At 45.4% G+C, this 22,694-nt stretch overlaps 1 protein-coding gene across 5 annotated transcripts in view; it reads right to left on the minus strand.

Moving 5' to 3' along the window:
• Positions 1-22,694, minus strand: part of GFOD1 (glucose-fructose oxidoreductase domain containing 1) — a 112,062-nt gene that overhangs the window by 32,383 nt on the left and 56,985 nt on the right. For 2 of the 5 annotated variants that reach the window (XM_039527304.1, XM_039527305.1), the window contains exon 1: positions 7,291-7,473. The exons of 2 other annotated variants lie outside the window; for them this stretch is intronic. In XM_039527304.1, the coding sequence (XP_039383238.1) occupies positions 7,291-7,324 (34 nt within the window). In that variant the 5' untranslated portion in view covers positions 7,325-7,473. Of the gene's footprint in view, positions 1-4,393; positions 4,482-7,290; positions 7,474-22,694 lie in introns of those variants that run through there. One more of the 5 variants, XM_039527310.1, reaches the window with a different exon arrangement.

Raw genomic sequence — 22,694 nt, forward strand, 5'->3', positions numbered from 1 at the left:
CTTAAAATGAAAATGGCCCCATTTTTGGAGGTGTTTAGTGAAAACAAAAAACTGCCACTGAAATCAATAGGAGCTGAGTACTCAACATCTCAGAAAATTAGGCCATTTAGTTGGATGCTTACGGGGTAAGCATCCAACTGACTTGCCAAGGTGACATAAGTCAGCAGCACAGGCAGGACTAAAACCCAGCAATCTTGACTCCCAGTGCCCTTCTCTAAACCCTAGGCTGCATTTCCTCCAACAATTACCCAACAGTTCTCTGCGAACCAGTTATATGATAAAGAACTTTCATATTAACAGACTGGTCTGGTCTAGTGCCTGTTCCTGGTGGGCCAAGAAGAGGCTGATCTATAAGAACAATTCATCCTGATTGGCCAACCAGGGCTTATCTGCACCATGCACTGCAACTTCTCCGTCTTTTCTAGGAGAATCCCTACAGCCATCTCTGTACTGCCTGAACATTCCTACCAGTTCTGCCTATAGCGCAGCGTATCTTCACCTTTACAACTTCAAGCCTGAGCAGCCTTAGGGATCTAACAGCATGAAGGACCATAAAGTATACAATGGTGCTTCTTGGTCTATCCATGCAATCTATTCTTCCATCTAGCCAAGGATGTGTCCAGCGCTGTGGTATCTGGGTACAGTGATACTTGATCACTCTTTCCATGAGAAAAAGATTTTCTGTGTCCTTTCCATGCCTTGTTTCCATGAACACCCATGGTTACAGCCTCACAGGAAGGACTGTTTTTAAGACCCTAACAGAGTGGCAGCAATCGGATTGTCTACATCATAAACTTCTGCATTCCAAGGACTACTACTCTCCATGGTCAGTAGTGGCCATGCTTTTAGGACTACTTGAGAACCCAAGAAAATAGTCACACTTCTGGTTAGTCCTCATCTGACCAAAGAGAGTAAAGGTGGCAGTGTTTTATGATGCCATATCGGCCTCTAACTCCACGCAAGCTGTGAGTGTTTTGTTTATATCACCCAAGTGCTTCCTCCAAAACCAAAGGCATAATATAGTATATCCCAGAAGTTCAATTGTTCTTTGTATTGCTGTGTGCAGGTGTCTGTAAAGCTCTTGTCTCACATTTCCTATAGGCAGTAGGGATGAGGACATGATTGAAGTTGCGGTGAAAATAAGCAAATGTTGCTGCAAAAGCTGCTTATTTCATAAGCCTGCATCTTAGGGGGAAGAAAAGGACAAAAGTCTCTTTTTTCCCAAAGTGGCACAAGATGCTCACAGACAGAGTCATTTCACTTGGGCCATCTCTGCTTGCACAATCCTTTCTATGTAAGGTACTTTTAAGGCCACACAACGATAGCATCTATGCCTGATTTCACAATATCTTGAAAGGTGGTGGGGGGGCATGTGCCATTATCCACATGGGGAACTAACGCACAAACAAAGACTAAGTGATTTGTCCATGGTCACCCAGGCAGGGGCGGCTCTAGCCATTTTGCTGCCCCAAGCACGGCGGCACGCTGCAGGGGGCGCTCTGCCGGTCCCACGGCTCCGGTGGACCTCCCGCAGACGTGCCTGCGGAGGGTCCACTGGTCCCGCGGCTCTGGTGGAGCATCCGCAGGCACGCCTGTGGGAGGTCCACCGGAGCCGCCTGCTGCCCTCCCAGCGACCAGCAGAGCGCCCCCCGCAGCATGCCGCCCCAAGCACGCGCTTGGCGTGCTGGGGCCTGGAGCCGCCCCTGCACCCAGGGAGTCTCTGACAGAGCAGGGAAATGAACCCAGGCCTTCTAAGTCCCAGGCTAGTGCTTTTACTCCTGGACCATCTTTCCTTGCCTTTCCATACTGTGCTGTCCTATGCTGCACTTCTGGCACATCTGTGCCTGACAAACGGGGATACGGGAGCAAAGAGCAGCTCAACTATAGGCGAAAGTCATACAGATTGCCAAAGGGGGAAGGCTCAGGCAGGGGTGTTTCTAATAGTTAGAGGCCATGGGAGGTTGTAAACAGAGCCCAACCACTTGGCACAAATTACAGTGTGACTTGCCTTTTCTGCTTGATAGCATCCATGCAGGAAACCAAAGGTTTGCGAAGGGTGGAGGAAGGAAGTGGGGATTTCAGGGCTCATGCAAACAAAGGACAGGCAGAGCTAGCTGAAACCAGTGACAGTGCTGCAGACAGGTTCTGTTTCCATGCCTCCAGCACTGATTTCCGACACCCTGACTCTTCACTTACAATCCTAGTGCAGCATCCTCAGCTGATGTAAACTGAAGCTATGACGACCGACACGAGTGGAGGAGCTTCTCCCTAGCACAGCAGCTAAATGGGGCAGTTGGTTCCATGGACAAATGTTTCACTAAGGAATCAGACCAGCTTGCAGATGATCTCACCAAATTAGTTTCATTTGTGACTCAAATTAGATGTGAGCCCAGGTCCCAGGGGTGAAACCCTAGAGCATTAATTCACTGTGTCGCCTGCAGGCCAGGCGTATTCCCTCATATCACTTGAGTTTTAAAAAAATAAATAATGCGTGTTGAAACCTAAGTGTCAATAACGTTAGAACATTTGATAGCAGCTTTTAGGATGGCCATGAATGAAAAAAGTGTCATTTCTGGAAGGCAGCCATGTCACACCCACCCACACCCAGAGTGTAGCTGCACATTAAAACCATTGCAGTATTTTGGCTGAATTACAGTTCATAATGAAATGAGGAATAAACAGAAAAATCAAATGGAAAAGTGTGCATGAGTGGGAAGTATTTTCCCCAGAAAATGTGTCAATATCATTATTTAATCTTTTAAACGAATGGGAATTGTATACACAAAACAAAGCTTTACTGATAAAACAAGATCTCATGTTACCTAGCTGCAAAATTTGAAATTTAAACTAAATATTGATTTATACATTCAAATTTCTCCCTGCAGAGAAAAGATCAGGAATGCCAAGCCTTTCACACTTTGTGCCTTCCCAGTTTTTGGTTATACCAGCAAATAGATCAGACTCAGAATACTCAATTATTTATAATCTAAAATAAAAAGGTGACAATTCTTGAGGAGAAGTCAAGAGGGTAAAACTTTACATCTGATCTCTGCAGGAGCTCTGGTCTAAAATGCTTTCAAGACCTTATCATACCAAATCCAATGCTCCAGGGTAATCCAAATTGGTGCTGTGTGTGCAAACAACACACAGAGGCCAAACAGAATCAAAATGCAAACACAGATGGGAAGACCCTCTAAGCAAGGAATACTCCTTTATCGTTCCAAATTGGAAATTCCAGACAAAACAAAACAAAAACACTAAAACAACAAAACAAAACCTCAAGGGTGCCTGATGCTATACAGCTGGCCCCCTACCACGCAACCACCATTATCAAGTGTTTCATGGCACAAATACTTGAAATATTGAAATACTGGAGATTTAGTAAAGATAGGCAAATTTAAGACCCAAATTTAAAAACATTTACCCACACAACCAAATTTGGGGGAATCTGATCCAGGTGTTTGACTCAGACCCATTCTAGTCTTTAGCTGTGTAAACCGAAGGGCAGTATTACCCCAATCTAACCATCAGCATTGTACAGGAAGGGGCAAATCCTGCAGTCCTTTGCATAAGGGGAGTGCAGTCTAGTCAATCTTTTCTGAGCCCACTAGTGGTGCTCACCACGTTGTGTGTTTTAGAAGGTGCTGGAACTGTATCTGTAGCAAAGCCTTGTGTATATTTAGTAGACATGGTTAATTGGACCCTACCATACTCGTGTGTTTCCATCTGCTTTTTACACAACAAACAGAATAGAAGACAACAGGCTGGGAAGGAGGCCTAGACAAAATAAGGGTCTGAGATTATTCTTTTGTGCTGTTTTGCTAATAGAAATAGAATTGGCTTAGTGGGGTAGCATGGAACTGACTTCAGTCAGAGTTTTATATGCACAAGTGTAACCCATACACCACCTGGGTGTGGTGTTCTGTCCCATCTAGTGGCACTGAGACCACTTAGATAGAGAGCTAAAATGAGTCTGGTCTACAGCGTTAGCTAAGAGCCAGTTGGCTTTTAGCTCATGTGGTAGAGACTCATGCACTAAGCTCCAGAGCTCCCCAGTTCAATCCCACCCGCTGACGACCGGGGTCTGTCAACGTTACAGGTGCAAATCGGTCAAAGGGGGTCTAACTGAGTGTAAGAGAGTCCGAGTGTAATACGGTCTTACCTAAACCTCCATCAAGACATATTGTCGCTGAATTTTACCCTTTGCATTTTACCTATATATTTAATGGACTAAAACCCAACAAACTTACTGTGCCGGCTCCATGGGTAATCTGGTTCATATGAATGGCATTTAAAGCCAATTGTTCATGTTGAGGAACATTACTGTCAAAATACACTAACTTCAAAAATGAAGGGACTGCTCTCCTATTTGTCTGTGGACTGTGTGACCTACCTAACGTGAAAGCACTGATTCATCCTAGGTTGGTCTGGACCTCTTAAATCTCAGTTGATTTCCTGTCTTGCTTTTGCCTTCACGTGTGCTGGTTGGAAGACTGAATACAAGGAGCCCTATTGGGGTGTTTTATAGACAGAGAAGAGTTTTAAAACTGGAGTTAGCAGCTTCCTTGTAACACCGGCACATGTAAAGAAAAAGCTTTCCCAACTGGGTCAGACATTTTGCAATTAGAACAGTGCGGTCAATGACATCATCATCAGAGAATCAATATACTTGGAAATCCTATACACTTTGTAAAGTGGGTCCAGTTCTGCAAGGGGCTTAGCAGTCTCAGCACCCAATATGCCCATGTCTCCTCACTCACTGACTCTTTTACACTAGTGTAACTCCATTGACATTGCACTGGTGAGAGAGAAGAATCTGGCCCATTGACTTTATTAGGAGTTGCAGATGCACAGTACCTTTCTGCATTAGTCCCCCCAGGCCCTACATTGGTCTTATCCCAGTGGAATTTCGTTGACTTCTGTGGGATTACTCTTGATTTACACAGGTGTCAGAGGATGTCTTCCTTTAGAGGAAAGTGCATCCTGCTCCCAACCCACTATTTTAATAGAATGACCCGAAATGAAAGGGAGGCCCTGATTTGCATTTATAATAAGATCGCTTTATTCTCTCTGGCCAGAGCAGAGTAAATGGGCCTTAATGTAAAAGAGAATCAAGACCAGAGTGAACAGTGGGAAAGGGGATTTTTAGATAACTGATTAGTGTCATCCCAGCACCTTAGATATCTAATAGTGCAAAGTGATGCAAGTCCATGTTATTGCCAGGAGTTATGTGCTTCTCCTATACCTAAAAAGTACAAATTTAAACAAAGACAAAAAAAAGCAAGAGAGGAGCATGCTATAAAAACAAAAGAGGGTTAAAGGCTTTTCAAGAAGAATCATTGGGCAAAGTAATAAAATAAAACAGCTCTTTGGGGTAGGGACTATCTTTTTGTTCTGTGTCCATACAGCACCTAGCACAACTGGGTCCAGATCCATGAATGGGGCTCCTCGCTACTACTGCAATACAAATACTGAACAACCATTACAATGCCACTCAAAGCACAGATCCATTGACATTTTGTACCCCCAGCGTGCAGGCTGCCCCATTCCTCCTCTATTTCAGAGCTTCCTCCACAGATCCCCTCTCTTCTTCCCTATCCCAGAGACACTCTCCTGCAAAGCCTTATAGCCACCCTGCCCAGAACAGACATCCACCTGCCCACTTTGCTTCACTCGCTGTTAAAGGTTTGGTTCTGTTGGTGGTGCTCGCTGCCAGTGGCAAAGGTGCTGCCTGCTCTCCTTGAATGCATAGCAGGCTCAGCTGTCTGAGTGCTGCCCACTTGGCCTTGTGCCAGCTGCCTCCTGCTTGAATTCCAGGCTCTAATGTGACATTAGGGGAGCACCCAGATTGTACTCCACCATCCACAGCTCAGTGGGACACTACATTCAAATAGAAGAAGGCTGGCAGACCAGAGTGGTAGAAGGGGCCAGAAATCAGTTGTACCACATGCATCCAGACTCCCTGCCTCCTTGACCCATTTTTATTACTCCTACCATAGATCAGCAGCAGATTCAAGGTTTGTTGATCTCTGTGTCCCCCTCTCAGCCCAAGGCCTGACTTCACAGATCCATCAAACCAGCCTCTATCACATCCAGGGCCGGCTCCAGGCACCAGCTGACCAAGCACATGCTTGGGGCAGCACCTTGGGGCAGGGCGGCGCTCGGGGTTTTTTTGTTGTTGGGTTTGTTTTGTTTTTTATTCTTCAGGGCAGTGCTGGAGGGTTTTTTTTTGTTTCTGCAGCCCGGCGCTCGGGGGCCGGGCAGGGCGGTGCTTGGGCGGCGCGGGGTGCTCGGGGGGGCAGGGGCTTGGCGCGTCGCTCGGAGGGGGGGCGGGGCTTGGTGCGGCAACCAGGGGGGCAGGGGCTTGGCGATCACTCAGAGGGGAGGCGGGGGCTTGGCATGGCGCTTGGGGGCGGGGGCTTAGAGCAGCGCGGAGCTCCGAGGGGGCGGGGCTTGGTACAGCACCTGGGGCAGGGGCTTGGCGTGGCGCTCAGAGGGGGGGGCGGGGGCTTAGAGCAGCGCAGTGCTCGGGGGGGGCTTGGCGCGGCGCAGCGCTCTGAGGGGGCGGGGCGACACTCAGGGGCGGGGCTTCGGGCGGGACGACGCTCTTCTTTTTTGCTTGGGGCAGCAAAAAAGTTAGAGCCGGCCCTGATCACATCTGTCTCTGGGGAGGGCTTTGAGTTACTACAGCGAATTCTTTCCCAGGTGTCTGGCCAGTGGGTTTTGCCTGTATGCTCAGGGTCTAACTGATCACTGTATTTGGGGTCAGGAAGGAATTTTTGCCCAGGTCAGATTGGCAGAGACCATGGGGGGGTTTCGCCTTCCTCCTCAGCATGGGGCATGGGTCACTTGCAGGTTTAAACTAGTGTAAATGCTGGATTAAACCATAATTTGAGGACTTCAGTAACTCAGCGAGAGGTTAGGGGGTCTATTACAGGAGTCAGTGGGTGACGTTCTGTGGCTTGCAATGTACAGAAGGTCAGACTAGGTGATCACCATGGTCCCATCAGACCTTAAAATCTATGAGCCTATGAACGTTCTTTGTGATCCAAGTTATTAAATGCTTATTTGTGATCCATGCCACTAAACAAAATACCACACTCCCTCCACATCACATGAACATCAGTTTAGCCCAGTTCAGTCCCAGGGTTCTGGTGGCATTAGCTATCTGTGAGAGCTCCCATAGTTTAGGATCTCATCAGGACTTCTCTGTGTATATCCCAGCCTTATGTCCTGACCCTATGCTGCACCGTGTGCAGGCCAAATAACTGCAATCACACAAAGCCTCACCGATCTCAATGGGCTCCCAGTGCACGAGTGACATTGCAGAATCAAGGCTTCAGTCCATACAGTTGGAGGGACTTTTCCGTACAAACACAAGGGTGACCAGAGAAGCACAATTACCAGTGGTTCTTAACTTTTCCCATACTGTGACTCCATGGTGCATCAGAAAGAAAAAAGTCTCTGGGCCCTCCCACTGCCTTCTAGCTGTAAACAAAGGGAGGGTGATCACATTCTAGAACCCACATTCTGGGGGGGGGGGGGGGAAGGATTGGGGACACCTACAAGTTCCACACAACATTCCATAAGCCTGCTGCCCTCGGGGGGGCATATCCAGCCCTACAGATAGCTAGCACACATACGGACGGGTCTCAACAAGCACTAGCCACAAGTATATCCCATCTTCTCAGAGAAGCAGCAAAACATGCTTGCAAGTATTCCCTAACCCTGTACATTAAATCCTGCCCTATCTGGTAGGCTTTCTATACTAGAAGATCTAGGACAGAATTGGCCCTAAAATGTATTTTTTTTTTTAAATATCAATTTAAAAAAGGACAGTGGCAACTTAAAAAAATCACACTACTATTATTAAAAGTGAAAACAGAAATATTCCACAACTGTTACTATGGTAATACAAATAAAATAAATAAATGATCATTGTAATTGTAAAACTACAAAAACTGGTGGGGGTGGGGTCCTCAGGAAAAGGTAAACAAAACTGCTTTAAAACTTCTTTAGCAAACTAAATTTCAAGTCGATTTTATCTCTTTAATAATAGCATGTGAGAACTTCCTCATTCACTTCTAGTGTCATAGTGCAAGGGAGAGCTGCTGTCCCCTCACAGCTAGGGTGACCAGATGTCCCGATTTTATAGGGGCAGTCCCGATTTTTGGGTCTTTTTCTTATATAGGCTCCTATTACCCCCCACCCCCATCCCGGTTTTTCACATTTGCTGTTTGGTCACCCTACTCACAGCATATGAGAATTGTGTCACCACCACAATACCCAGTTTTACTTCTCAAGTCACCAGTGACTGTTCCCAGAATACGTCTCCCAGACAGAATTAAAAGTGATTTATGTCTCAACAGGAAGCATGTAACCTTCCAGACAGTACTGGCTTGGCTCCTTTTGTTTAGGCAAAAGATTTCCCCTGAAAGCATGGAGAAAGGGGCTTTTAAGCTGTTCTATTCTGGCCTTTGCTTATAAAATTCTCTCCTAGTGGAAGTGTGTGGTGCTCAGACTGCAGTTGTTTTGAAATCCGGTTTGAATCGCTCTTGATGATTTAGCACATATTGTTTGAAGGGATTTTTGATGACATTACTCTTTCCTCCCGTAATGAGTCACTGCTCTACCTTGTTTTATAGGCTATTTCTAATGCATTGCCTGAAAGGCACCCTAATGATAAGATACAGCGTTGGAATAATTGGAACACTTGCGGAGATTCATTCTCTGGTTCTTTCCCAGAATGATTCCCTGGTGTTTCTCTCACCCAAAATGGAATGAGTAGGTCCAGGGCCATCCCTAGCTATTCTGGGGCCCTACACAGCCCCCCCCCACAGGGAGGGGGGAGGCCTCCGTGGGGGTGGGGGGCAAGGGGGAACCACCCCCCAGCATTCACCAGTGGCGTGGCTGGGGCCGGGTCCCTGCACATCCCACCGGCGGTGAGTGCAGGCCCGGCCCTGGTGCACTCCTCAGGAGAGTTGGGGCAGGTCTGGAGCAGGGGTGGGAAGAGGTGGGGCTGAGGCAGGGGCTTTGGGGAAGGGAGTCGGGGCAGGGCTGGGGCGAAGGCCATGGAGAAGAGCCAGAGCAGGGTTGGAGCAGCACGCAGGCCACCAGGAAATTTGGTGTCCTACGCAGCTGCATACTTTGAATATGGGTAAGGACAGCCCTGAGTAGGTCTGCAGGAAGACCTAACTGACTTTACTTCACTTGATTTTTAACACCTGCCCCATGCCCTGCATTCTCCTGGTCCTTCTTTACACCCAACTAGGCCATAAGCTCTTGGGTCACGAGTGGTGTTTCCTTATGTATTTGTGCAGTGCCTAATACAGTGCAACCGTGATCTCGAATGGAACTTGTTTATATTTCTGTAGCGCCTACAACAAACAACAAATACATTTAGCTCACTGACCTCTTGAATCTGGTCTGTTTTGTAGTAAACAGAGCCAATGCTCCTGCTTCTTAAAAGCCAAGAAAGCAAATGAATGCATCCTACACAAGCATAAAGTGTTTATAAAAGCTACTTTAGTCCAGGGCTATCTGCATTGTATGCTTCTCCCTCCCACCAGTCGCTGTATTACATAAAAGTATCTGTTCTCTGCAAAAACATAAAAAGGAATAGGGAGAAAATGTGAGTCAAGATATTCACGTTCTTTGATTTTACACCCGAAACGGCCTCCTTTTCTTTGAGCGATGTCTTGGAAACAGAGCAACTATGTACCGAAGAGAAATGCTGTACATCAGAATGAGAAAGCCATAAGCACAGCCTGATTTAGTTTAACAAGATAGAAGAAGTGAGTGCCAGGAAACCACAGAAACAGTTTTGGACACAGATCAGAACTGCAGACATCAATGTAAGCCTCAAGTTTTTCCCAGCCTGTCATTTATTGTGTTATCTGGGTCAGAGGGCAGGTCACGAGAAACTAAATGAAAAGTTCCTAATAGTGAGAGACAGCAGGAATCATTTTTGACACTGTACCATTTGGTACACTGAGCCTTACTGGAGCAGAGAAGAGATAACATTGGGGAGGGGGGAGAGAGGGAGGGAGAACATTTATTTTTCATCAGCGAGGGATGACTAGATAACACAAATATCAGTAACGCTCCAGGAAGTGAAAACAGAATGACAAAAGAAAACACTGCTGCATGCATTTCCAATTTGTTTCCTCATTGCCATCTTTGAGAGAAGATGTGAAACTGTCCTTACCACTGTGGTCTTTAAAAATACTATGGCCCTTCATGCAAGAGGAAAGTCATGTTAACCTCACTGTGCTGGCCATACTCCATTCTGGGTAATTATATTAGGCTTGCCTACAATCCCCCCTGTAGTTGCAGTTGGACATGGTATTCTTCTTCACTTCCTTTATTCAACTGTTGCATAGTGTTGCTTTGTGCTATTCAACAGCTGCCCCATTCCAGTTCAGAGGAGGTAGCATTTCATGACTGAGTGACATGATACTGGTATATACAGAGTGAGAGAGCATCAAATTCTACCAAGCATCTCAAGAAAATGCAATTGTCACTTCTGAACTCACAGATCAGAATCACCCACACAACTTCAAATAAGTCTCAATGGATATGTGTTCACAAAGTGCAGACAAATTAGAAGAACATTCAAACTGAATGCAATTTACACTGATCTGAGCTTTGAGTGCAGAATGTAGTTACACCTCTACCCCGATATAACGCTGTCCTCGGGAACCAAAGAGATCTTACTGCATTATAGGTGAAACCACGTTATATCGAACTTGCTTTGATCCACCGGAGCGTGCAGCCCCCCGGAGCGCCGCTTTACTGCGTTATATCCAAATTCGTGTTATATCAGGTCGCGTTATATTGGGGTAGAGGTGTATTTAACTTCAGTCTGATGGTTGCTGTTCCTACAAAGGTTTGGCCTTTGTGAAGTAAATTTCTACAGTTGCAAAATAAGGTGCAAAATTTCAAAAGCGGTTTCTCATTCTGGAGGACTCAGTTTTGGGGTGCAACTAGAGAGAACCCTTTAACTTGATTTTCAGAAGCCCATGGAAACTATTGAAGGGAAGCACCATCAGCTACTGAAGTCAGTGGAAGCTGCAGCTGTTGTTCAGCTCTTTCTGAAAATCAGGACAAGGCATTTCAGGCTGGGCATGGGTACCCAAAAATGGAGATACCTAAATTCAATGGCCGCTTTTGAAATGGCCTAACCCTGCGAGGTGCTGAACGCTCTCCATTCCCACTGAATTCAAGAGCTTTGCATGATCAGGCCCTAGCACTGTACTTCCATATTTCCGTCCTCTGAATGTCACTGTGTCTGCAACCAGCAGAGACAAAGCACGAGGCTTACTTGTGATTGTTTACCAATACAGTACGCAATTTTAGCGGTATAAAGGTAAAGCTATTCTTGTACGGGAAGGGGAAAAAGCTATATGGTATAAAGCACCTTTTTACTGATATAACTGCATCCGCACTAGGGATATTACACTGCTTTAGCTATATCAGTATCAGGGATGGCTCTAGACACCAGCGCTCCAAGCATGTACTTGGGGTGGCACTTTCCAAGGGGCAGCACTCCGGCTCCTTTTTTTTTTTTTTGCTTGGGGCACAAAAAGCCGGGAGCCGGCCCTGAGAGGAGGTGAACTGCGGCGGTGGGGGGCACGGGGAGGGCCACAAGAAGTAACCGGGGGGGGGGGACAGAGGAACTGCTCCCCCCCCCCGCTCACCTCCGCCTCCTCCCCCGAGCGCCGCTTCTCCCCACCAAGCTTGCTGCAAAACAGCTGATTCCTGATTCGCTGAGGGGGGTAGGAGGGGCAATGCCGCGTGCCTAGGGGAGGAGGCAGGGCCGGGGATTTGGGGAAGGGGTGGAGTTGGGGCGGGGCCGGGGGGTGCAGGAAAATTTTTTGCTTGGGGTGACAAAAAACTTGGAGCCAGCCCTGATCAGTAAATAGTCTTCTAACGCCCACTGAAGAAACTGGATTGTGTGTGAAAGCAGCTGAGCCACATGCAGTGCACACAGCCCTTCAGCTCCATGAAATTAACATAAAGCTGCTTGAGGGACTACCTTAAAGCCACTGTTAGGGATGCTGCTGCTTTCAATAATTAACCTTTTACAGACTACAAATTGCTTGTACATTTCCCTCCTCCCCACACAGCAGCAGACATAAATTGCTTCTTGTAGTCACTTCATCTCTAAAACATGATGTGCTGAAACCGAGTAAGGAAATGTTATGCTGCCGGGGCTATCCAGTGCTCAGGAAATTGGACATATTGGGCTCCTCTCTCACACACCAGTTTTATATTAGTTGCTTAACTCTGATGGCTTTATTGGAGTTACTCCGGATTTAAAACTGGCACAATTTAGAGGGGAATCAAGACTCTAATGTGTGCATAAATCGCTGTCAGATTCCCATCTACTCCCTTTTGGTAAAAGGTAATCAGATCACTGTATGAGCCTTTTGCAATAATAGTATCCCCAAATACACAGAGTAGCTTGTTGTGTCTTGCCCACATTTTCAACTGCTGCCTCTAAAATTGTATCTGCAGTTTTACGCATGCACTTTTTCATGCCAGAGTTGCTGCGTGCCTAAGATCTTGCCCTTGCACAGTCACAGGCACAATTTTAGAGAATGAGACCCCTGCGAAAAGTTGACCCATTGTCATGTAAATGTTACTGAACTTCGGTGTTTTTAGCAATCAGCGCAGTCCATATGGGAATCCTGCCACAATATGGCCTTCAATAACAGCAGGCCCTTCTGGGCAGAAACTCTGTGCCAGCTGTTTAGATTCTGCTACCCATGCTCACACTGAATAGTACTTCTCTCCGCAAATAGCCCCACTGACTTCCCACAGCTAGACTGAGGAGCCATTACTCATTCTGACAAGCACTAACTTGTCCAAATGGTCCCCCTGACTTCAGTAGCTAGATTGTGAACCCTGACCCATGTGAAGGCAAGCAAAGGGTTCTCACTCTGGCCCCCTGGGACCATCCAAGGAGTGCGAGTAAGGATAGTAGAATCTGGCCCTGTGATGTGAGCTCTCTTGGATTCTCCCAATTTCACTCACTTTACTTCTCAAGTCGTCCTATTAAAGAAAATGGGACTACATACAGAGTAATGTCCATGCAGTACTTGCAGGAGTAAGGGCAGCAGAACTACCCCTTAAATGGCTACTTTAAGCAAGATGAGTCATTACATGTAAGAGAATCCAAAAGATCTAGGGGACCAAATCCTCATCTGACATAAATCAGTGTAGCACCATTGGCTGCTGGCATACAGGTGAACGACCGTTTGTGATGACTCGTACCACAGCTAAGAAAACACCACAGTTCTAGTCGATGACATTGAAATCACATTAACTTTCCCCATTTGGAGCATTATAAGAAACTGTGATTCTTCTAGATGATTCAAAGGAAGAGCTGAGATTTTACAAGGGATATGGACGCTTGCTATTACAAGGCTACTCTCCTCGCCTTTCCTTGTCCCCTGGGCAGCAGCAAATGAAAGGGTTAAACGTCCACCATCAGGCAGAAAGGACAGATGGACAGCAAGATGAGACAGACAGGTAGGTAGTTGCAGGGGAGTAAAGACTGAGCTTTTTTCCAGGGAGGCTTGTTCACTTAAATGACAATCAGATCACATGTAGCTAATTACCAGGAAGGCCTCCACCATTTGTACTAGCAAAGCACAGGACAAAAGAAAAGAAATCAGCCCATTCCCCACCAACTCACCCAACCCGCCCTTTTTTTGCCATAGCTCAAAGGCCAGCATTCCTGTGAAACAGTAATAGGATGGAAGAGCCTCCTGGGTATTGACATGCAAATGAGCACACTAATTAGCATAGCCTAATTTTGTGTCAGGAGGAGAGGCTCACTATTACAATCTCATTCTCCTATTATCGCTGAAAAACGTGTTCCTCCGGCCTTCTGCGTAGCTTGGTGGAAAGGGCAGGCAGGGATTAGGAGAAAACGCCCTATGATGCTAACTTCCATGTGGTGTCATGGCGCCAGCTGGGCTGTGAGGTTCCTCTGCTCTCTCTAGGATAGCAGCTCACCCAGAAGTTTGGCAGATTACAGCCATGATAGTGTTTCTGCTGGAATCCAGTACAGCGAAGCTCCTCTTCCTTATATATTTGGGGGTTGGAACAGTAGGTACCACTGCCACAAAGAACCAGCTTTTTCTTTTAAAGAGATCTCCATGGCTAGTTCAATGGTAGCTGAGTGTCTTCTAAGATGGGCCTTAGCTCTGAAACAAGACGACTGGGGCGGGGGGGTGGGGGGCTGAGGAGAAGCTGCACCCGAGTTAGCAACAGTGGGAATTTTTAAAGTAAAAACAGTCTAGTTTGTGCAACTCAAACAGATGGATAGTAGTTCAGACATATCATTTGCAATCTTTTGTCATGTGACCACTCATCTAAGGGCTAGTCTACACTGGCAATGCTAAACTGCTGCTGTGGCAGCACTTTGACGTGGCTTGTGTGGTCGCAGTGCAGTGCTGGGAGAGAGCTCTCTCAGCGCTCTAAAACCCCCACCTCCACGAGGGACATAGCTCCCAGTGCTGGTGCACTGCCTACACTGGCACTTTACAGCGCTGAAACTTGCTGTGCTCAGGGGGGTGTTTTTCCACACCCCGTGGGCAAGAAAGTTGCAGTGCTGTAAAGTGCCAGTGTAGACAAGCCCTAATGAATGCTATTGGCTCCATTTTTTTAAAAACACCTGCAGCACTGGATGTGTGTTTTGTAATACCCATAAAACATGATGCACTTCTACAGTGCCTTCTGTCTGAGGCTTTGGCTACACTTGCACTTCAAAGCGCTGCCGCGGCAGCGCTTTGAAGCGCTAAGTGTAGTCAAAGCGCCAGCGCTAGGAGAGAGCTCTCCCAGCGCTGTCCGTACTCCACCTCCCTGTGGGGAATAACGTACAGCGCAGCTCCCAGCGCTGGGGCTTTGACCACACTGGCGCTTTGCAGCGCCGCAATTTGCAGCACTGGAGAGGGTGTGTTTTCACACCCTGCTGCAGCGCTGCAAATTTGCAAGTGTAGCCAAGGCCTGAGACTCTCAGGTGCTTTACAGCCATTAATGGATTGAGCCGCCCAATACTCTGTGAGATAGGGAAGTATTGTTTGGTTTGGTTTTTAAACAAATGGGGATCATGAGATGTCCGGGTCAAAATTGTCAAGATTGGTCCCAAATCAATGGCATTTTAGATTTTGGGAGCTCATGGTTTTTCAGGAGTGCTGAATGAGCCGATAGCTCCAGCAGAAACCCGTGGGATTTGCACCTGCTCAGTACTTCTTAAAAATCAAACCAAAGGTGTCTCAAGAGGAGTGCCTAAAAATTGAGGCTCCTGAAATTACTGGCCACTTTTGAAAATGTGTCAGTATGTGAGTTGCACACTGAATCTGAACACCCCTTTTATTCCCAATTACCAACACCCCTCCAAACACACCCTCAGCCCCTACCCCAAGTAGACTTGTGGCCTGTAAAGGGAGGAGCACCAGAGACTCCATTAGGGACTTTGCTATTGCTATTACATGGAAGGCGCTCATATACTATGGGGATGGGGAGCAGTATAAAATGCTGAGAGAGACAGACAGTTGGAAGCAAAGCTACGAACACCACCAGAACTACTGATTTCCATCCCCATGCTTTAACCACAAGCCAACCACTCCCTTCTTGTAGGTCAGGGGTTCTCAAACTGGGGGTCGTGACCCCTCAGAGACTATGAGGTTATTACATGGGAGGTTGTTGAGCTGGCAGCCTCTACCCCCAAACCTGCTTTGCTGCCAGCATTTATAATAGTGTTAAACAAAAAAAGTGTTTTTAATATGGGGGGGGGGTCACACTCATAAGCTTGCTATGTGAAAGGGATCACCAATACAAAAGTTTGAGAACCAGTGTTGTAGAGTAATTATTACAAAAACCTAAGTCATTATTATCAGATGTAAAATGACTGTCGGTTCTTTATTAAACACATTCTCAGCTGTTCTAGAAGGTCTGAAATGAACTTGTCTTGTTCTATTATTTCACATACACTGTTATATTTTCTTTGCCTATATTTGGAGAGGGGTCTGGAAAAGTGATATCACAATTGGAATGTGGAAGTATTTATTCCCTGGCTGCAAACACATGACAGTGAAGTAAGAACTATTTATATTGACATTTCCTGAACCAAACATGACTGAGAGAAACTCGGGACAAAATGTTGTGTCATTGCTACATTCTGCAGGAACCACTGCCAGGGTTTCACAGAAGTTTGAATGTCAGCAAAGTTACAACTGCATTGTGCAGCAGGCAGGCTAAAGGAGATACGTGGAGGGTTATAGGAATAGATCATTGCATCAGACAGACTACTGTTCTTGGGGCAAAGATTAGCATTTGTTGTGACATGCCTGAGTGGGCTTGTTTGCCCATGACTAACTCTTGTTACATAAACCTAAAATGTTCGCTATTGAAAAAATGGACAAACAAATAAAGCCTGAAGGATTAAGCCATTGCAACATCCATTGTCGTAATCAATGCTCCTGACAAGTTTGACTTAGGGTATGGCTACATTTACAGTTTGCAGCGCTGGTCATCCAGCTGTGTAGGAGCAGCGCTGGTGTGTGGCCACACTCACAGCTACCAGCGCTGGTGTGTGGCCACATTTGCAGCATTAGCAGTGCTGCTGGGAGTGATGCATTATGGGCAGCTATCCCAGCATTCAAGTGGCCACAACGTGCTTTTCAAAAGAGGGGGGTGGAGTGGGGTCTAGTGTGACAGGGTGCGGGGGGGAGAGAGAGAGAGGGGATTTTTGGAGCCAACACTGTGTGTTTAGCTTCCTGACTTGAAAAATCAGAACATGTTTCCAACCCCTTAGTCTTAACTCTTAATTGCAGACAGCCTGCAGCCAACATGACTCCCCGCTGTTTCATTCACTCCCTGCCTGCAATCTCATGTGATTGTTTACAGCCAGGTACAGATGATCACAGCAAACAGGAGTTCTGTTTGTTTTTTAGATAAGCGGCAACTGCAAGGGCAACGGAGCACCGCAGGAGCTCGGTTCACAACAAAACAAAGAGAGGCTGCATAACAAAACAAAGAGAGTAATTTATAAAAGCATTCTGGGATACACCTTATACCCTGGAGGCCAATCACAGCGCTGGTGTGTGGCCACACTTGATGACCAGCGCTGCAGCACCAGCGCTGGAATCCTTATTCCCCATGCTGAGTGAGGTGTACGGCCAGCGCTGCAGCCAGGGAGTTGCAGCGCTGGAAGTGCCCTGCAGGTGTGGCCACTTACTAATTGCAGCGCTGGTGGAGGCTTTCCAGCGCTGCAAATCGCCAGTGTAGCCATACCCTTATATACATGTGAAGCACATCTACGTTGAAACAAATCTTTGAAAACCCTCTCGCTCATAATTTGCTGGTGATATAAATGCATGTGAAATGGACAGTGGTTATAGCACAATCAGTGTGCAATGACATTCACAGACCTAAAAGTCGCAATATTACACCAAAAAACTTCAAAAACAGACTCCAATGAGAGAGTGCTGAATTGGAATTAATTTGCAAAATGAACAGCATTAAATTAGGCTTGAATAAAGACTGGGAGTGGATGGGTCATTACACAAAGTAAAACTATTTCCCCCCACTACTGTGCCTCACAACTTCTTGTCAACTGCTGCAAATGGACCATTTTGATTACCACTACAAATAAATTCTCTCTCTCCTGCTGGTAATAGCTCACCTTAACTGATCACTCTCCTCAGAACGTGTATGGTAACACCCATTGTTTCATGTTCTCTGTGTGTGTACATAATCTTCCTACTGTATTTTCCACTGACTGCATGCATCCTATGAAGTGGGCTGTAGCCCATGAAAGCTTATGCTGAAATAAATTTGTTAATCTCTAAGGTGCCACAAGTACTCCTGTTTTGTTTTGTTTTTTTAAGAGTGGAATTTGATTTTAGTGAATACTGCTTGTAGTGTCACTCTGTTCTATAGATCAAAAATTACTCTCCCAAAAGCCATTCCCTGTTGCTAATGGATCAGTCAGGATTTGATTGCAAGAATCAGTTGTTTAGAAGTAATCATTTCTTTTTAAAAAATTAAGGATTACAAAAGGGAAAGGAGATCTAGCTGAGACCCAATTTCCAGGCAGAGATCATATGAATTTATAGTCTGAACACCTTTAAGAAACACTGCATAACGTTCCTCTGCTGAAGCTTTTCCACCATAATGTCATTCACAGCATCAACCATTTCCTTTCCCCACTGCCTTTTAAAAAAAATAAAAACACCTGAAGTGGAGCTTTCTATGCTCGCAAAACAGAGAAGAGCCAGAGATTCTATGAAGTCCCCTAGGGACCTCATTATAGGGACCTCACTATTACCAATATAATTTGTGTGGAAGTTCCTCAGATACTACAGTGAATGACGGCAGTATAAAAAGTCATTAGACAAAGATTTCACACCTCTGAGTGCCAATTATCTGCAACTGAAGAATGTTACAAGTTCATAAGTGTACCAGTTAGAGCAAATAATAAGCTACATTGGCATTAAAATACTTAATATTACATTAATATACACAAGAGATCTTAGTCTGTCCCAATTTTGCAAGGATAGAGTCACAGGTAAGTCCAGGAGCGTCTAAGTTGGTGTATCATACATGTTGAAAAGCCTGGAAGTAGTAAATAAACACCAGTTAGGTAGCCTCTTAGGCTCCCTTCTGAATGTGGTCCTTTGTTTCTATGCATGTGGCTTCTGTCTGGAATTCATCCATATCCATCTTTAGTAATTCCACCGTGTGTCCAGTGTGCAGGGTGTACACAGTATATGGGACAAACAGGGTATAAAACGTTACCAAATCAGAATGGTGGCATTTTACACCCTCTTTGCACAGATGTAAATGACTACACATGGAGCAACAGAGACTCAGGCACCTATATCTGTTCAAATTTGACAGACGATCATTTATAAATACATCTAGCATATGCTATACAATCCAAAATAAAATCCTGAGGTTCTTATACCTGGCTAAATTGTGTAGTTGACAATTAAGCAAGTTTCCATCGAGTACATGTGATTTTGCCAGAGTAAAAACTGATGGAAAACCTTTGGACAGAACAGGGGGAGGGTGAAAAAAAGATGTTGCAGAAATCTCTGCAACAACAGTTTCCTCACTAACAATGTTTCCCAGCCATTCTGTCTAGGATGGAAAAGGACAAGGGCCAGTCCAGAAACACCATAGACCCCTGACCAGGGTGAACCCATGGCTGTTTGTGAGGAAGTCCTACACATCCATACCAGCTTGAAATGTTACTGCATGTGTGTCTGGGCTGTGCCCAGAGATCTTCACACAGAGGGCCTCATCCTCATCTGGTCTTAGCAACAAGAGAAGGCCCTCAACACGCATTCAATGGTCGACTTTCCCACTCCTAACTGGTTAGCAACCAATCGGCGGCAGTCTGGAGTAGCCAGCTTCCAAAGTGCAATCACCACACGTTTCTCCAGGGACAGGGCAGCTCTCATTCTCGTGTCCTTGTGCCACAGGGCTGGGGTGAGCTCATCACACAGTCCCACGAATGTGGCTTTCCTCATCCAAAAGTTCTGCAGCCACTGCTCATCATCCCAGATGTGCATGACGATGCGATCCCACCACTCAGTGCTTGTTTCCCAAGCCCAAAAGTGGCGTTCCACTTTGGTCAGCACCTCTGTGAATGCCACAAGCAATCTCATGTCGTAGCTACTACGCATGGCGAGATCAACATCAAACTCCTATTGCCTTTGTAGTTTAAGGAATAACTCCACTGCTACTCGTGACGTGTTAGTGAGAGTGAGCAGCATATTGGTCAACAGTGTGGGATCCATTCCTGCAGCCCAAAGAGGCAGAGTGTGCAGTACACAAACTGTTGAAAGATGGCACCAAATGTGCACAGAAACACAGGGATTGCTGGGATGCGAAGCAATGCATCATGGGGCATTGGGACGAGGACCCAGGATGCCCCATGACCCCCCTCCACCTTCCCACAACTCTTAGCGGCAGAAGAGAGGAAGAGATGGTTTGTGAGATAGCTGCCCAGAGTACACCACTCCGAATACCGTTGCAAGTGCCGCAAGTGTGAACATGTTATTGCACAGGAAGCTGACAGTGTGAACACACAACAGCAGTTTCCCTTCAGCACCCTCTAAGCGGCGCTGTAACTGCCGGTGCTTTAACTCTGCCAGTGTAGACATACTTTTATACCAGTATAGCTTAGGGTGACTTATACCAGAATAGCTGTGTCCAGGCTAGGGCTTTTGCCAGTGTAACTATTTGGGGTTTTTTAAAATGACACCCCTAACCAAAATAGTTTATATCAGTAAAACTTTTAAGTGTAGACCAGGCCTAATTATAGGATAATAATAATGCCACATAAATGAATATTATATGGAACAATCCTTCCCAGGCAGGAGAATAATCTGGAAAGCCTACAAGGAATTTTCCATATTTAATTTAGATTATTCTTAAGGCCTGTGAATGCTATAAATGTAAACCAGTTACAGCACGGTTTTCTCTGGCCCTGGTGCCTTTTGTAATGTAGATGGACTATAACTGTGTTCTCCAGCTTGGCTTAAACCTGTTTTGCCAGTGGACAACAGGATCCCATTTTGCTTGAATTTATGGTGCAGGCAGGCCCTAAGAAGAAGACAATATGCCAAAGGCCTAGCCACCAAGGAAATCCTCCTTCTTTTCCAGACATAAAACTATAAACCAGGCACAGATTAACCAGGTCTGACTGTGTGAAATGTTTTTAATCCAAGCCCCTAAGTGACTCAGTGGGTTTGGCAGAAGCCTGAATGACAGAAAGGGTCAGAAGGGAATTTTTTACTGCAGTGTCTGCTCAAAACCACAGCCTGCCCATAAACTCTCAGTAATACCGTTTCCGGAGTGCGCCAGTTAAGAGCTTTACCACGGATCAGTGGCCAGAATGTAAAACAAAACTACAGCATAGAAAGCTTGCTTGAGGTTGACAGGGCTGTCTGACCCATCAAGGTTCATATGCCAATAACACAAAGCACTTTCATTTAAATCCTTCCTTTAATTCCAGGCCATTTTTCCAATGCAATACATCCAAAAATACATTAAAAAGGGAAGAGGTTGGAGAAGGGAATGTGTATGTCTGTCTGTTTTCGATAGAGAAATCACAAAATTACTGCTTCCAAGAAATAGGTTTTTGCAGCCAAATCAACTGTTTCTTCTTTTAAAAAAAAAAAAAAAAAAAAAGCACTTTTTTGTTTCAGTGTCAATCCCTCTTATGAGTGTACACGTGAAAAGAAACTGTCAATATACCTGCTTTCATGACCATAATAAAACACATGGTGGCAACAGAAAAGAAAGTTAAACATTAGCCTCATTCTTGTCCCCTGTGATGTGTAATTCTAAATTCCCTCTCAGCAACAATGCCATAGTACAAACACCCTATTAAATCTTTACCACAAGACATCTTGCAGGTGTCTATATATGCTATACCCTACCTACGTTTACATTGATCATCTCTGTGTTTAATCATGAAATGAGAAGCACTTATTTGCTACAATTTGTTACCAGGTGGAAGAGGTCACAGCTAAGAATTCACATATTGTGGTAGCACTAGCTTAACCATGCATTTCATTTGAGCTGGGGGAGGAGGGAGAGGAAATGGCAATAAAAGCTGAACAGACGTAAAAATGAACTCAAAATTTTCACCCAAACCATTTCATTTTCACACATACAAATTCCAGATCTATAGAGTTTAACCTGCAGCTCTAGTTAAACACTAAATGCTTAATGATCTCTCAGACGTAAAAACATATTGTCAGATCTAAATGGACTTGCCCTTCAGAGATAATAACTCCCCCATGTAGATAAGTATTTATTTTGGAAGAAACTATTCCAGACTGTGTCACTCCCTCAGGAATAGCTATTCCACTTTAAATTCATACCCTATCTTAATATGAATTAACTTTACTGTGTAGACAAGCCCTAAAGGCTTGATTCTTATGTACACAAAGGCCACTTTACATCCCTCTGGCAGAATAAAGAGTCCTTAAAGTAACTGTAAATTAAACATGCCCCCAGGTTTCAAGACACCTTTACTGTAGCAGAACAGCATAGTGTAAATGAGAATCATACCCATGATAGCTGTCATCATCGTATCTCTATTTCATGCACAGAACTTTCATTATAATCAGGGGGAGTTTTGTGCAGAAGCTGATGACAAGCTGTGATGCTGCATGGAATATGTGGAACACTCCAATATTGTTGATACCCATATTATTATAAAATTGCAAGGAATCTGACCAGGAATGCCATGTAAGGGATGTGTGAAAGTGTTATGATTTGCCAAGTATGATGTTCTTGTTTATGTTTGTATCCCCTTTATACCTGTGAGTTATAGATATGTATGGTATATCTTTATTTCCAAACTTGTGCTGTGTTTCTGGCTGACACCCCCAGACAGATTGGCATCAGCACTGCCTAGCTTATTCGATGGCCCATCAAGGGTCATCAAATGTACAAAGAACCCATTGAAAGAAGCCAGCGGCTACACCTTATGAGAGCAGGACTTGTAGGGGCATGCCTATGGACAGGGAACGCCAAGGTTTTTCCATTCCATGTACTGTGAAGCTTGTGTTTGGGACACAGGAAGTACAAGCCACATGGCAAATGGAATATAAAGGGCAACTGCATCTTCTCCATTTTGTCTTCATTCCTGCTTCTTA

This window comes from Mauremys reevesii, linkage group 2 (assembly GCF_016161935.1).
Source record: "Mauremys reevesii isolate NIE-2019 linkage group 2, ASM1616193v1, whole genome shotgun sequence".
NCBI classification, from domain to species: Eukaryota; Metazoa; Chordata; order Testudines; family Geoemydidae; genus Mauremys; species Mauremys reevesii.